Here is a 16,791-nt window from a genome sequence, read left to right as displayed (position 1 = left end):
CTCTAACCCCACTCTTTTTTCCATCAATACTTCTCCCCCACTACCTCCACTTTAATTTACCTCATGACCTCCATCCCTTCTCTTTCTCTAGAGGTAGATAGATCCACAGACAACAACAAGATCAAAATGGGGAGGGGAAGGGTTGAGTTGAAGAGGATAGAGAACAAGATCAACCGTCAGGTCACCTTTGCAAAACGCCGCAACGGTTTGTTGAAGAAAGCCTATGAGCTCTCGGTTTTGTGTGATGCCGAGGTGGGGCTCATTGTCTTCTCTCAGCGAGGACGTCTCTACGAGTTCTCTAGTACTAATAAGTATCACCTTTTTTTCTCTCTTAATTTCTGCGTTAGTTTATAATTTTCTTTTCATGTAAATATATACATATATAGTCGAAATTTTTTGTGTGACATATTTCTTGTTCTCGTGTAATCTTCTCTTGCTCCAGATCGGAGCACGATCAGGTTCTTTTAGCACCTATGTTGAACTATTTACATAAAATTAGAAAAAATGTTTTAGTTTATGGTAATTTGTTTGATGTTTCTCTTCTCTTCTCGCCTGCCTATCTATTTGGTTGACTATATATAATTTATGCATATCTATTTGTTTGACTGTAATTTACTCGTATGAAAGTGATTATTCCTGATTTAAATTGAATTTCTCTATCTTTATGCTAAGTTTGCAGTTTCAGATCTGAAAATTGACCTAGTCTTTTCTGGGTTAGATTTCTACAACTGTAGGTTTATGTAAGAGAAATTTGGGTATCATGTTTTAGATTAGCTTATTTTCAAGTGCATCATGTTGGATCTAACTTGGAAAGGAAGCTAAGAGTTATTTCTGTTTCTAATTTTGAAAAATAAACCTCCTTTTTCACCAATTGCATAGCAAAGTTCACCTAGACCTAGCTAGTTTAAGTGGAGTTATCCAAGTGTTTATCTTGGACTATTCATGAAGAAGCGATTGTATTTACATATCTATACATAATATTAAAATCATTTCATGTTTCCGCAAAGATTAGGATTTGATTTGAGTATAGATAAAGTAGAAACTTAATTAAATGATCTACCTTCCATCGTTTATGTATGTGGGTCTAGATGAAACAATTTTGCCATTTTTTCTTTTGTTTTATATACCCCATTTTAACAAGGTAGTGTGCTTGCAAAAACTTACCTCTACTATGAATTCATGTATTGGATATATAGATATGTTTCCTCTTTTAGTGAAACTCAAGTACATGCAATTTGAAAGAAATTTTACTGCTTGCACATATTTAATTTGCACATCTAAAATTTTACTGCTTGCACATCTTTAATTTCCTTCTTCTGATAAACAAGTTCAGAACTGTGGTTGAAGATTGTTGCAAACTAGTTTAATAATATTTCCTTTTTCCTTTTTATTAACCTAGCTAGTCCAGATAAACCAAATTAGTTTTGTTCTTAATCAACCAAAACAAGAAAAAAAAATATCTAAAAGCTACAAGTTGTTTGTAAGACTGTCTCTAAAATTCTTACTTTACACTTCCTTAATTTAATTACTAGATCAATATAACTGTCTAACATATAGGGCTGTTGCAAGGGCATTATTTTATGATGGTCAACCCAAAGCATTTTATTTTATTTTCTTCTTTTTTCCTTTTGGAAAAGATGAATCATGGCCAAGTTTTGCAAAAGTAAAATATCTCAATGAAGATAAATCTATACAAAAGTAAAATAAATCTAGGGTTATTAGCTAGGGTTTTGCAAAAGTAAAGTAAATCTGTACAAAAGATCTATACCTCAAAACTACATTTACTTCGAGCTATTAGGGTTTGTATTCTCACATTCTGTACAAAATATTCTCCTCAAAAACTAATATATAATTATCTAGTGCTTTATGTTACATCAGGTATATTCAGTGAGAAAGAAATAAAAAATAAGTAGGTGAAATCCTTGACAGGACTACATTGAATTCTAAAGGTGTGTTAAGGAACCTTCAAATCATGACATGTCTGTCATAAACTTTTTCGTTTGTAGCTAGGGTTTAAAGTATTCTCACTAACTGAAATATTAGCTAGGTTGTCACAAAATGTTTCAAAATTTCACATGTCAAACTTACTGAAAATCAGCAATACAAAAGGCCAAGGGGTCAAATCCTAGATATCACATGATATGTTAAGGAACCTTCAAGTCATATCAATTCTTTCATTTCATCTCTTCATTTCTTTTTTGGCGTGGACTTGTAAAGTTTAATTCTGAGTTCGGCTATTTGGAGCTTTATTTGTTGCTACATAATATATAATACCTTTTTGACATTTAATTTTGTTGCTACATAAGCATAAAAAAGTTGCTCTCATTTTATTTCATATCATAATATAGTCTTTATATGGAGCCCGATAAATGTGTGAGTTTTTAAGTTAATTTTAATACATTCATTTTTCAACATTTTTACCGCTTGATTTGATACTAAAATAACTCGAAAATATAAAAAAAAATTGTATATAAACGCATCACTCATAAAGTAAATTGGTTTGAACAGTTTGGATTAGTCATTTGAAGTCTATTCAATTAATTTTGAAGTTAGTGTCATATGACACCGATGTTATACTAACCGGACTTCTTTATATGTTGTAAATAGTTTCTTGTTCTGAATTAATGATCTTTATTTCTTAAAATTGTAGTATGACAAAGACACTGGAGAGGTACCAAAAATGCAGTTATAGTGCACCAGAGCCAGCAAAAGTCGTCTCCAGAGAAACCCTGGTAGGAAACACATCTAATTAAGATGTTATATTATGTGCTATAAGGATGGGATAATTTCACAATTGAAAAGCTTGATAGGTTTCCAATGCATTATGGGAGAAGTAAATGACCTACCTTACAAGTTACATGCAATTTGAGTATAATTTTTGTACATTAAGGGTAGTTAAATTCTCAAATTCACATCAGCTGAAAAGTTTGAATTAACTGCCAAATTAACATGCACCTACAACAATGTCATCACTTTGCCATAGACATGATACCTCACAGTGAAAAGTGAAAACCATGACTAAGATGTTAAAATAACTTAAGACAGCTTGCTTTTGCCAACTGTCAAGATTATCAAGTTATAAAAATACTGTCAATGAATTGTAACTCTTTGCTAATTGTAGCATTTTAACATTTGCAGAGAAATCAACAGGAATTCTTCGAACTGAAAGTCAAAGTTGAATCCTTGCAACGTTTTCAGAGGTACGTCGACTCCTCCTTGTTGTTTTCCTCTTACTGTTTTATTAATTTTCTTCCAACTCATGTAGGACTAATTACCTATATATTTAAGCATGTCCTTATTATAATAAAACCTATTTGAGCGTAGAAATCTAATGGGGGAGGATTTGCAACTGCTTGACACTGCCAGTCTGGAGAAACTGGAGGCTCAGTTGGATTCTTCTCTTAAACACATCCGAGACACCAGGGTCATTTATTTTATCTTTCCTTTTTCCTTTCTTTTTTTCATTTATAAATGTATCTTATTTTCTTTTAATCAGCCGCATGCAAACTTATATTATTTTGTATATTGACAGACACAGAGCATGCTGGACACATTGGAAGATTTGAAAAAACAGGTAAATAATCTCTATGAAAAAAAAAACAAAACTTAGTTCTGATAAATAGGAGTTTTCCAATGCTTTTGTTTTGGTAACTTGTGTCTATTTTGGTCAATATATATAGGAGATCCGTCTTTTCGAAGCCAACAGAAATATTAAGAAAAGGGTATGTGATGCTTCCTGCAATGCCAAATTAATCTTCTTTGAACCAGCACATGTAGCACGTGCTCGCGCTCAACTTTATATATATATATATTTGTCAGTCAAAGGAAAACACTAATTAGTAGACATAAATGAATCTCAGCTATCTGATTACAACCAAGGTGATGAGGCACAGATGTGGGAAGGCCACAACAACGCAGGAATTGGTTATATCAAAGCTGATCAAGTGTTTTTTCAACACATCGAGTGCGAACCCACTCTTCAAATCGGGTATATATCATTGTTAAAACTTCATATATATTGCTCTTAATTTCTTACATCTTTTATTGCGAAATTAGATGAATTGAAAGGATTGTTTTGAATTGATGTAGGTACCAGAATGAACAACAAATGGCAATTGCAACAAGTAGTGCTGGACCCAGCACAGTCCCTCTAATGCCACCGGGATGGCTAGCCTGAAGTATCGGCATTTGTGTCATGACTTCTAAATACGTACCAGTACTAGTACCGCTAGTATATATTGTTACATTTTGTGTTGTGTGTGAAGGTTTGACTTGAACTTGCATTAGATTGTGAGATTGTGTGCTATTATCGTCTTAAACTACGTTATGTGTAATGGCTTGTTTGATCACTTGTTATGCATATTTTCTGTAGTCAAACAGAAGCTGGAGGATCAGCTATATTGCTATGATCGTTTATGAATAATATCAACAATTAATGGTGTTTTCTGGGTTTCTTTTTTCTGGTCATGGAAGGATAGGCATGGACATTGTTGCACCAAAACGATTTAACTAATACATATTTGTTGTACTCATTTTAGAATAAGAAAGAGCTAACTGGATTTTAGACTGCTCCAGGGCCCATCAAAGCCCAAAACTCCCATAAAAAATTTGGGCTTGGGGATAATATCGTAATTATTGCTAGGATATACTTTATACAAGTAGATTCCAACTTTATTTAATCAGATAATGGTTCTATGTTGCTGAGACTTTTTTTAAAAAATTAAATGATAAGAATATAAAAGTAATTTTCTGATGTTTCGTATTTATTAGTGAATATCTTCGTACAAAAAATTAAAAAATATAGTCTTAAATTAAAGTAATGCAAATTAAGACTTCGTAATTATTCTTTGATGGGATGATATTAATTAATTACTAAAATTTCTCCCATAAAATGTGGTGTATGATCAAACTAAATAGCTTCATAAGGTGTTAAAAAAAACTACCATGCGCTTATATGATGATGTTCCACAAAATATAATTGTATTTTATGAATACAAAACAATATAACTCTTAGTGCTTTGGGGAATCATTGTTCCATCCAGTAAGATTTTCTTTATTCCCATTCCACTATGTAAAAAGCATCATGGCATCCAATTCTACCTTTATTTTTGAAGCATCATTCTGTCAATCTTTACCCCTATATATATATTAGACCACAATCCTTAGAAACTCTGAGAAATACTTGAAGCTTACATCTTGTTCAAGTTCCATCATATTTTTTTTGTTTCTTTTGATACCAGTATTCAAGCCATGAAGGATTGGGCTCCCCCAATAATAGCTACAGCTTTGTTTGCGCTTCTAACCCCTGGTGCAATTCTCCAAATGCCCGGCCGGTACCGACCAGTGGATTTCGTCAGTATGAAAACAAGTTGGGCATCCATTTTTGTTCATGCTGTCTTATTTGGACTTCTTCTTATGTTATTTCTAGTTATATTACAACCTCATCTCTACATATAACAACTTGTTTTATATATTTTCTTTGATTTTGGATCAGTTTTTCTACTTTCAGAATTGGGTCTTCTAATTAGAATGATTACATTTCAAGTTAAACTCTGAAATTTTAAATAGGTATCAAGCTGAAAATTGGATCTTCTAATCACCACAGAGCTCAATTTTGCAATGATGATTTTGTAAATTTGAGTTAAGAAACAGGATCTGTCATTTTGTAGTCAGAATTTTTTTTATTTATCAAATTTCTTATTTTGTGAATGATCTGTGAATCTATTTTCATTTCATTTTCTATTAATTAATGACTCGTTATAACTCGGCATGTATCAAATAACTTAACCAAAATAATTAAGCTATATAAACAGCATAAGAATTCAAAGAAAAGAAAGCAAGTGTCAATTAACATAAAAAAATAATGATTATATGTAATTATTACAATCCCATTATAAAATAATGAAATACACCCAACAATATAATAGCTAAATCAGAAAGAAATTTTGAAACTTATGATGAAAATTCAAGAACATTACAAATTACCTACACAAATCAACAACTTTTTTTAACCAAGATACACATGCACACCTATAGCAAGTAGAAATATTGCAATTAGTGCAAAGTATATGATGGCATGGACAAGAATTGCAACTCCGCTTGTCTGCAAACTGCCGAATTCGCAGACTCTTCCCCTGCCCGGCAACTGAAACAGAAGCCCCGGAGAAAGAAGGATAAATAGCAACACACTTATGAACACTGGGCCCCAATCTGACATCTTTTCTCTCTCTAATTTGTGCTGGTACTTATTTGTGTTCAGAATTTTTTTGTGTCTTTGTTCTCTGATCTGTGCATATATAACTGACATATGTAGAAGAGAAGAGAATAACAGTAGGAAGAAGAAATGAGGAGGTGGAAGAGGATTCTTTAAAAACTAAAAAAGCAACCCAGAAAACATTTAGAAGGGTTTGTGGGAAAAAGATTATATTTTGCTGGACTCCGTGCACATTAAATTTATGCATGCGTAACCTTGTATAGCTTAACCGTTCAATTGTAGTATCCTACAATAGAACTGAGACCGGTTCTATCCAAGAACCAGTCAGCCGTAAAAAAGATTCAAAACCCCACAAGAGAAGGCACTTGTCTACTTGCGTCGCTTTAATTTGGAAATTTTTTATATATAGAAATTATTAAAGTTACACGTACAAAAACAGAAAGAGTACCTCATTTTCAATAAATCTAGAAAAATCTGACTCAATGAGTTCGATCAAAATATATAGATCGGTCTCAATGGTCCTGATCCATAAATATATATATTTTTTTAAACGGTGAAAAAGAAAAAATTTGTATTCCACATTTCATCTGATACTAAGTGGATCTGACTTAATGAGTCAATTGAGTCAGATCCATTTTTTTTTTAAATTTGGTAGAGGCCGATTCTTCTAATTTTTTTTTTTAGAAAAAAAAAACTTGGATCTTCAACGATGAGACCGATCCATTTCTTATCTGATTTTATGTGGTATCTAAATTTCAAATTTTCCAATCAACGTCTATTTTTTTTAAAATAAAATATATCTATGGATCTGAAAGACCAATCCATATATTTGGATCAGACTCATTGAGCCAGATCTTTCTAAATTTATTAAAATTCAAGTACTCTTTTTATTTCCGTATGTATAAATTTAATAATTTATATAGATAAAAAATTTCCCTTTAATTTGCCCTCCTTAACTAGTGTTACAAACTTTTCTAATTTAAAACTTTATTTCATAGTGTTGGCTTGGGGGCTCGGTAAATGACATGACACTGATGCTATAGTACCAATAGGTCGGTGCTATGCTACTGTAACCTAATTAATTTATATTGGCCTATAAAACTTTGTAGCATAAATATTATTACATCGAGACAAAACAATATGATGATATAGGTATGGCTTGACAATAAGATTTTCTTGGCATCAACAACTGTAATAAAAATCGATTGCATAAACTAACAACGGATATTATCAAAATACAACTAACAAAAAAAATAAAAAAGTTATTGCTTTTCAATCGTATTAATTACATTCAAATTTAATTAAAAATTTAGTATTGTTTGGTTTCCCATCCTCACGCTAAATATTAATTATTGCAACATCAAGATAATCTAACAAATGGCAACCACCACCAAATATCCATTTGAATTGTTGGATTTAAAATTTATCTACAGCGATGGTGTGCATTTAAATTATCAATAAATCATGTTCTAAATAGCAATTATAGCGCTATAGCTTTTAAGGTCCGATAAAGCTATAGCACAACTATAGCACAATCATAACTAGCTATTTAGAATCATTATAAAAGAAAAACGGTTAATAGTGTTATAGTTTTTGGAGTCTGAAAAAACTTTAGCACAACTATTGCGTAGCTATAGCTAGCTATTTAGAACCCTATTAAATCCTGACATTAAAATCCACCCAATAAGAAAGCAGCTTCAGAACTAAAAGAATAATAATGTAACTGCTTTCTTAATAGGCGGCTTTGCACGCAGTAATTAACACAACCTGAGTTTTCAATGTTGTCAGTTTCAAAGATATTACATTGAAATATAAATATAAAGATGATTATTTCAAAATCTGAAATTGATTAGTCATCTATAACACACACTCATATCAGCATCAATCACAACCTGATCTAAATATATAGTAATGACAAACAATTTCTAGATCAAATCAGGAGTATCAAATAACAAAGCAACAGGATTCTGATAATATGTAGTAAAGACAATGCAGCTAACCTAATCAAAAGTAGCCAAACAATGAGGACGATCATCTCTTTTTGAAGCCATATTTCTTGCGTTCATAAAAGAGATCTGTCTTCGCACTACCCAGATTCACAATTTTTGGGCACCCGTCACGGTCCTTCTCCTGCTGTGTGCACTCCTTACAATAGTAAGCATCTGATATCCCCACTCCACCGCATATCACACACCTGCCGACAAATCAAAATAAGGATTAATCACCACCATGAAAAATAATCTTGGGTCTTTGCCAGGTTCCTGTCTGATACAGTTCATCATTTTACCAGTTCAGCAAGTTCGCTACTCTTCAAATGTAAGAACTTTCATAGGAGAACCCCAAGCTGAGATCTAAGTGCCTATTACTGGATAGGAAACCAGTTAAGCAGTCTGATTTTAAAAAATCTGACACGCACAGGTATAGATCTTCTTGAGAAAGCAATACAATCAACAGCAACATGAATTTGTGAAAGGAGTAGTAATGCAATACAAGACATAGATAATAACCAGAGTTTAAAAAATGGAAATAACAAAATAAAACGAACAAATAAAAAATATGGTCCTTAAAGTATCATTTTAGTCCCACTTGGGCCTGCAAACTTTCTCAATTTCCATTTTAGTCCTTAAGTTTTCAATTTGTATCAAATTGGTGTTACCACAATCAGTGGTGAAAACAACAAGACTAAAATCCACACTGGTATCCATATCTTTGAGATATTTATATGGTAAAATGAATGTAACAATATTATTAATTTACAATGACACACACCAATTCTTGCTTGAACATATGACTACATGGATATAAAAATGGTAACTGCATCATGTGTTGTTACTTTTGAGTTACTACATCCATGATGCTGAGATCGATGAAAATATTGCTTTTCTAAAATGCTAATGCAAGAACAATTTGGTAAGAAAAAAAGGAACTAGCATTTAAACTTCAATTACTATAACAGTAATGGGTAATACTTTACAGACTATTTGTGTAATTTACTAAAAAGAACGAGAAAAGAAAAGGGAGAGATATAACGAGGCAAATTAAGCGGGAAATTACCTGCCCTGGAAGGATCCATAATTGCATTCATCACAGACGCGAACAAGGGTACAGGGACGCACATAGGAGTCACAAATGACGCATTTGCCATCACACTTCTCACATAGCCTCCCAATTGCTATTCCCGGCTGCTTCCTGCACATGATCAGATCAGGGTGGTGCTTTGCCATCTTCTCCCTTTACTCTCTAATTTTCCAAATATTTATTTTGTTAGTATTATACATTGTTATAAAAGAGGAGGGTTCCAATATCTCATGCCATTCATACCTCATCATACCTCATATTTTATATCTTCGTTTCTAAAGTCTGAACTGTTGATCCAAACCGTTCAACATGATATCTATACTAAAATATGCTTGGGGATGAAAATTTATAATTTTTGAATTTTTTTACTATTTTTTAAGATGAATAGAAAATCACTGTTTTTGAACAGTACAGAAACAATGATTTTGTACCTATCTTAAAAAATAGTAAAAAATTCCAAAAATTATAAAATTTCATCCCCATATATTTTAGTATGAATATCATATTAAGTGGTTCAGATCAACAGTTCGGACTTTAAAAACAAAGATATAAAATATGAGGTATGATGAGGCATGAAAAACATGAGACCCTCCTAGTTTATTTGTTCAATTGAAGGATCTTAAGTTGCTACTTCAATAAAATTCTTCATGTTTCCTAATAGAAATACAGTTCCTCATGGTGTACATTAGTACATATAATGGGGATATACATAAGAGGAAAAACAGTTTCTGCAAACACAATTTAACAAATATTAGGAGGCGTTTATAGTGTACATCCACCCTATTTAATGGAAAATTAATTTACATATAATTTCTTTTTCTTTTTTGCTTTTGCCTTTTCCAAACAATAATCGGTGGTAAGGGAAGAGCTTTTCAAAAGCAGGATGTTGAAAATCATCAATAATGTTATAATTATAGGTACCGCTGCAAAGAAAGTGGGTATTTTTGGAATCATGAACCAAGAAGGCAAGAACCCCATAAATTAGAAGGAAGAGAAAAACCCTAAGACAAAAGCCGTCTAAATCTAAGTAAGAAGACTAACCTCTCAACAGCTGATGAGAATTACTGAAGAATCAAGCAAAGCTTCTAGTTGCGATCGAAGCGCTTAGCAGAGATGAGATACAGAGAGAGAGAGAGAATTAAATCGCCTCTTGGAGTGACTTTTACACAAACCGACTCTAATCTGCTCTGCTCTCTGCTCTCGGGACTTCTCCGGAAAGATCGGGAAAAAAATGAAAGAGAAAGGGACTCAAAAGAAAAAAAGAAAAAGAAAAGGAAAGGGGCGCTGCATCTGGGCCGTCCATCATCTAATTGTGCTTCTATTACATTCAAAATTCTAAGGTAATCTATCTATTTATTTATTTTAAAAAACAAAAAACCTTGTTATTATTACAAGTCAAATCAAATACTTTTTTAAAAAATAGATGAAGTATCTTACAATTTGAATGTACTAGAAAGATCACGATAATTTTTGTATTTATCTAGAAGTGACTTTTGAACTGAGATCAATAATTCAGATCCAAAGCATTTTAATTTGTTTTTTAATTAACACACTAAGAAATAAATTAATTTTTTACAGCCATAAAAAAGCATGCCTGAAAAATATTTCGGAGTCCTAGTACATCTAAATTATAATATGTTTTATCTATTTTGTTTAATATTCTTTCTAACATATTCAAATTATTAAGAGTAAGGTTTGGGTGCTATAGATAGCATAAGGTCATCCGTGTTACGGCCTCAAAAACTTATCGTATAAATTTCAAATTTCGATTTAAGTAGCTCAATAAATTGGTTATATAATAAACTTATAAAATACTAATTTTTATTATTTTTGAAATTTTTTTATTATTTTTTATAATTTATGAAAGATAGCAAAAAAATAGCCTAAAATATTAGCAATTTTCTTTTATTTATAGGCCATCTTTCATAAATTATAAAAAATAGTAAAAATTAGTAACATACAAGCTTATTATATAACTAAATTATTGAACTACTTAAATTGAAGTTTGAAGTTTATACGATAGGTTTTTGAGGCTGTAGCACGGAAGACCCTTATGCTATCCATAGCACCCAAGCCTAACTCAATTATTAATTATTTTTTCTATTTTTAAAAATTATTACACAAATATATTAAATTTTAATGGTTTTGATCGAATTTTTGTTTTCAAATAGGGCCGCAAGATGAAATGGCGACCCTCAAAGAATAAGGTTGCCATTTCACGTTGCAGCCCGTGTAAATTTGAAATTTTCACATATTTGTAATCTTTTGGTTTATTTCTTTTTTACAAGAATATATTTAAAAATTTTGATTCATTTTCAGCATAAAATTTTTATATATTGATTTTCAATTTGTGTTTAACTTTTATTTTATAGTTTCAAAGTCTGATCTAACGTGAGAATTTTGTTTTTAATTCACGTTTAATGATAAAAACCGGTGTTTGATCTAATAATATAAAAGATAACACCTTCTGCACAGATTATAAGTTTAAAACTTGAATAGAGATATTATATAAAAGTTAATTGGAATTGGAAAGGCTATCTCTATCTTTCTATCTAAAAATAATCGCGTTTAATTGAAATTGATTGGTGTACAGCAAGCTGTACAAGACTGCAGATTAACAAGAAATGTAACTATAAATTTTACAAACACATCTAAATTTATTCAATTTTCTGGATCGTTGTCCCCAATGCTTGTATTATACATAGTGTTAAAAATTGAAAAAATGAACTGATCCTCACTGATCAAGAACTAATATATATTACCATAAAATTGAATTTGCTAAAATTAGCAAATAGGATAAATGGTTTTCAAAGTTCAAACTAATATAGGTTTCATTCTTGAGATAGCAAATTTGTATAAAGTTGACATTATTTAAAGCTTGAATCACTATAATTTGCTGTGTTAAATGTATATCCTATATATTACACAATTACCACATTTTTGCACATGCTCTCAAGTTGACCTTGCATAAAATTAAATATATATAGTGTATTAGTGTTAATGTTTGACTAAGAAAATTTGTACATGATTCAAAATTGACCGAACAAATTTGTACAACTCTATATATATTTTAAGGGAACCTTATATGAGTTTGTATATGATTCACAGTTGACAGCACAAATTTTTTATTAGATTTACAATTGATCGAATAATGTTTTACATGAATCTCTCGTCTTGGTAACTGAACCTAGACATATTTATTTATGTCTAACATTTTCTGATGTAAAATATATTTTACAGAAATTATCTCTTTTTCAAATATTTAAGTTATATATTTAATATATATTTTTTTTAGTGAAGTCTAATTAAGTCTATAGTTAAGAAGAAAAAAAAAGAGCAAAGGAAAAGTTAATCTCTAATATGGAATTTCATTTTCTAATGATAGAAATATACATTTATATATATTTTCCAAAATAACAAGCATACAATTGGGCCACATACATATGAAGGAACTTCACATGCCTGTGATGATACATGAAAATTGGAAACACATATATATATACCCATTTCACTTTCCATTAATTTCCTTAGAAATTAAGAAGATAGATAGATTATATATGTAAAAATATATAATCATGTTGACTTTGGTCTCCTGATATAAGCCATGATACCAATACCAGCTATGAAGGCTGCACCTGCTGCAACGCCACTGTAAGCAGCTGCCCATACATATTCATAATTTGCAACCTCATCTCTTGATACAAATGTTCTTCCCTTCTTTTTATGTCCTTTTATGCCTGAGTAGTCTAAGTACAACCGCAATCCCTATTAAGTTATAACAAAACATGAAATAAAGTATAACATGGATGATAACATGGTATCAAATGAAATAGGTACTGTAACTTCACCATGCATCAACCTCAAAATATACATGTATGTACCTTCCAACCAGCAAGTTTTGCATGATCTACAGCTGCAGTTAGGTCATCATCTGATGTGATAAGTACTCTATCATGATCCTCATCTTCATACTGCAAGTAATATGTTTTCAACACACATGAAAAATGATTTAGAGAATGAAAATTAAGATATAACCATTGATAATTAAATATATAAGAAATGATTTAGAGAATGATGTGGTACCAAAATATGAGGCAGGTGACCCCTATCAATTTCATTACCAACTCTCTGAAGGATACAAGTAACTAATGGTGTTAACGTTTGTACATCTGCATATATATGATCGAGTCAAGTAATTAAATATAATTAAGTATCCAATATAAATAAAAACTGATTAATTTTGTGATGGTACCACAAGAAAAACGATGCATTCGGCCTCTCTTGTCTTGGAGCTTGAAGGCGAAAGTATTATTAGGCAAATCCAAAATGGATAAAGGGGAACTACCCCTGTTTATTCTGTTATCTCCACCATCTGATGCAATCCTCAATGATGTCTCACTATATTATTTTCACAAATTCACATGTATTTCATAAACCAAAAACCAAATAGAGAATTTGTTTTGAAGTTAAAATAAGAGAGAAAAAGGGAAAGTAAATGCAAAAAAAATTATTACCTAGAGTCATCATCATCATCCATGGGGCTAATAGACATGGCAGAGTCCCAAAATTTCTGTATTAAAGAAATTGTTGCCTCATTGCTCATCCCACCACTATTTTCAACCTTCAACAAAAACAGTACTAGTCAAGCATTGATGATTTTAACTGTACCAAATTAATTACTTCAAGAGTAACAATAATAAAAAATTAACTTACAGTTGATACAGCAGCATGGGTAATGTCAATTACATCGACCACAGAAACAATACTTCCCTCTATTTCAAATCAAAGTTAAGTAAAAAGCTCAAAAACTCAAATAATTAAGTACTTGCAAACCGATGGTATATGGTAATTAAGCACTATGGTACTAACAAAAATTTGAAATTTTAGCATTTTTTTTCATAGTGATTTAGCATTATACCGGACATTGATTAGCGGTTCATTTTAACAGCATAGTGGAAGTTAGAAAAGTGATTTAGCGGCATGTTTAATTTTTTCCATTGAGACCATTTACTTATTTGTTTTGTGTAATTGTTTTTGTATGGCCATTACTATTTTGAATAGATACATTGGTAAAATCCTTTTTAAATACTAAATTTCATGTTTTTGGTTGAAAACTGAACTGGAGAATGAGGGATTATATATATATTACCTCTGTCGACAACTGGAAGGTGTAAAAATTTGCCATCTTGCATTATTCTGAGAGCATCCAATATGGGCATGTCTAAGGTACCACATTCAGGATTAGGGGTCATTACCTACACATGCATGTAAGCATTTCAATTTTTATTTTCAATTATTCACACTATCAATAATTTATATAAATATACTAAACATGAAGGTCCTATGGTGCAAAATTACCTTCTCTACAAGGGTTGAGTCTGGAGAAAGGTTTTTGGAAATAACCCTCATCAATATATCTCTAGATCTGCAATTAATAAATGCAAAATAGAATAAAAACTTAAACAACTAAATAGCCCATTCAGATAACAATGGCACCAATATATATTTGTGTATTTCTCAGACTTTTAATCCTCCAAAAGTATAGTATCTTATTTTATTTTTTATTTTATTTCTTGGAGATACCATTTTACATGAATGTGCCTTATTATGGAGCTAAATTAAATTAATAGAGGAGAGAAAATTACGTTAGAATGCCCTGAGGTTTATTTTCATTAGTGACAATAGCTGAACTCTTTTGACATTGAAACATCTTTTTTGTTGCAGTTAACACTGAGTCACCTAATGACACAGTAATTGCCCTAAAAAAAATAAAAAAAGGTATATATACCGTTTATTATTAAGTTAGCTCAAAATAATTAATATTAATTTTCATATAGAACTTGAGTTTAAGGTTACTTACTTTGAATGATTAGATACAACAATTGATAAAGAAGGCTTAAACATCTGATCACGAAGAGATTCAACAAATGAGTTTGAGCCTATGTATATATAAGACAGATGGATTTAACTTAAAATTACAAAATATTCACAAATTTTATATATATAGGTACTTATTTCTTGTCAAAAGATTATATAAAATAATTTACGTTGTCTAAGAAAATACCGGAGCTAGGAGTTCCCCAGCTTTTCTCGACACCTTCAACAGCGGCGGCAATGGCTTTACCCTTCTCTGATGCTCTCTCCATTCTAGCAATTGCATCATAAAGACATTTAGCAATGTCTAATAGTGCAATCACCTCTCCATTCTCCACCACTGGCAGATGCCTAAACTTCCCTGATTAAGACACAATATATATATATATATATATAACTTTTCAATTTTCGATAATTACATATATTACTGAAGACATCAATCACTTGTACTAATTAACACCTCTATAACAGAATGAATAAGGCAATATACAAAAACAATTAAGTTCTTTTTTATATCGAGGAAGAACCTTGAACCATCTTTTGAAGTGATTCGACGGCTAGCGTGTCAGAGAGAACAAATACCGGGTTCCTTGTCATGACTTTGGAGACCGGAGTTTCATCAAGCTTTAATTCCCGTGCAATTGCTCTTGTTGCTATGTCCTGCATTGTCAATTATTTTACTTCATAATAATCATTGAACACAATTGATTAATATATAGAACCGTACCGACCTTGTCTGTTAAGATACCGCAAAGCAGAGCATTAGAGTCGGTTAGGAGTGCGGCATCAACTTGTCGTTGCGCCATCCTTTTGCACACCTCAAGCATTGTTGTGCTCTCTGGCAATGTCAGAGCTTTTGTTAAGCGCAACCTCTTTACCGTTCTCTCGCTCCCGAAAGTCCTGTGGAACCAATTAATCATGATGAACCAAGCTAATTAATGGCAATCAAACTTTATTCATTTTCTTTGCCAATATTAATGTACGTACAGAGAGCGAGACATGGGAACCGGCGGAGGCTTACGAAGGGTAGGTTCAGGTTTGGAAGAAGGTGAAGAGCTTCCCGCCGGTGCTCCCATCCTCCTTGAAGAGCTAGAGGAGGAGGAGCTCTGGCGATCCATTTTTAGAGAGAGAGAGGAATAGAAAAAAGTTCAATAAAAATTCAAAAACGCAGGTTTTATTTTCCTTTTCGGATTTGTTTTTGGTCGGTTATTGATTGAAATTTTTTTTTTCTGGTTGAGAATTTGCCCAGTAATTACAGCAAAGCAGGATTGCCTTGCCTTTTTCCAAAACTATAACAATCTGAATTTAAAAAAAAAATTATATATATATATATGGGTCCGGCTAATTTGCTGTCGGCAGCATTTCTGCCGGTGGTGCTGCCGCCCCTTTTTTATTTTGTGATGTCCAAACAACAAATCCAAACCGTTAGATGTTTAATCTATATTATAATCTACTTGGAGACCAAATTTTACATTTTTTGGAATTTTTTTACTATTTATTAAGCTGGTTTCAAACCGCTGTTTTCAGTAAATTTCTGCAGCATTGAAATCAGTGGTTTTCAAATCAGCTTAATAAATAGTAAAAAAATTTCAAAAAATGTAAAATTTGGTCTCCAAGTAGATTAT

The 16,791-nt window shown here is 31.6% G+C and overlaps 5 protein-coding genes across 5 annotated transcripts; 2 read left to right on the top strand and 3 right to left on the bottom strand.

Annotated features, from left to right (window-relative positions):
* LOC144565804 (agamous-like MADS-box protein AGL9 homolog) lies at window positions 1–4,306 on the top strand. Its single transcript, XM_078315645.1, has 8 exons — window positions 1–311; window positions 2,651–2,732; window positions 3,139–3,200; window positions 3,325–3,424; window positions 3,533–3,574; window positions 3,681–3,722; window positions 3,861–3,988; window positions 4,090–4,306. The coding sequence occupies exons 1-8, from the start codon at window positions 64–66 to the stop codon at window positions 4,175–4,177; spliced, it is 792 nt and encodes a 263-aa protein (XP_078171771.1). The 5' UTR covers window positions 1–63; the 3' UTR covers window positions 4,178–4,306.
* An 867-nt stretch (window positions 4,307–5,173) lies between these two features.
* LOC144556103 (uncharacterized) lies at window positions 5,174–6,599 on the bottom strand. Its single transcript, XM_078304597.1, has one exon. It carries the CDS (start codon window positions 6,305–6,307, stop codon window positions 6,008–6,010), a length of 300 nt encoding a protein of 99 aa, XP_078160723.1. The 5' UTR covers window positions 6,308–6,599; the 3' UTR covers window positions 5,174–6,007.
* Window positions 5,251–5,693, top strand: LOC144556114 (DUF3339-domain containing protein). The gene has a single exon (XM_078304608.1). It carries the CDS (start codon window positions 5,251–5,253, stop codon window positions 5,455–5,457), a length of 207 nt encoding a protein of 68 aa, XP_078160734.1. The 3' UTR covers window positions 5,458–5,693.
* Window positions 6,600–8,047: 1,448 nt separating the features above from the next.
* LOC144556093 (PHD finger-like domain-containing protein 5A) lies at window positions 8,048–10,558 on the bottom strand. The gene is made up of 3 exons (XM_078304588.1): window positions 10,334–10,558; window positions 9,269–9,452; window positions 8,048–8,408 (listed from the first exon to the last, which is right to left on the bottom strand). The coding sequence occupies exons 2-3, from the start codon at window positions 9,436–9,438 to the stop codon at window positions 8,246–8,248; spliced, it is 333 nt and encodes a 110-aa protein (XP_078160714.1). The 5' UTR covers window positions 9,439–9,452; window positions 10,334–10,558; the 3' UTR covers window positions 8,048–8,245.
* Window positions 10,559–12,638: 2,080 nt separating this feature from the next.
* On the bottom strand, window positions 12,639–16,292 carry LOC144565794 (CBS domain-containing protein CBSCBSPB1-like). Its single transcript, XM_078315634.1, has 14 exons — window positions 16,154–16,292; window positions 15,898–16,066; window positions 15,694–15,826; window positions 15,357–15,527; window positions 15,153–15,231; window positions 14,938–15,051; window positions 14,651–14,717; window positions 14,442–14,547; window positions 14,006–14,064; window positions 13,807–13,913; window positions 13,545–13,690; window positions 13,376–13,461; window positions 13,174–13,263; window positions 12,639–13,057 (listed from the first exon to the last, which is right to left on the bottom strand). The coding sequence occupies exons 1-14, from the start codon at window positions 16,282–16,284 to the stop codon at window positions 12,866–12,868; spliced, it is 1,650 nt and encodes a 549-aa protein (XP_078171760.1). The 5' UTR covers window positions 16,285–16,292; the 3' UTR covers window positions 12,639–12,865.
* Between the last annotated feature and the right edge of the window lie 499 nt (window positions 16,293–16,791).

The sequence above is a fragment of the Carex rostrata genome, chromosome 1 (genome assembly GCF_964058835.1).
Source record: "Carex rostrata chromosome 1, lpCarRost1.2, whole genome shotgun sequence".
Classification (NCBI taxonomy): Eukaryota; Viridiplantae; Streptophyta; class Magnoliopsida; order Poales; family Cyperaceae; genus Carex; species Carex rostrata.
The sequence above is the reverse complement of the archived record's forward strand: the minus strand, read 5'-3'. Positions and strand labels throughout refer to the sequence as shown.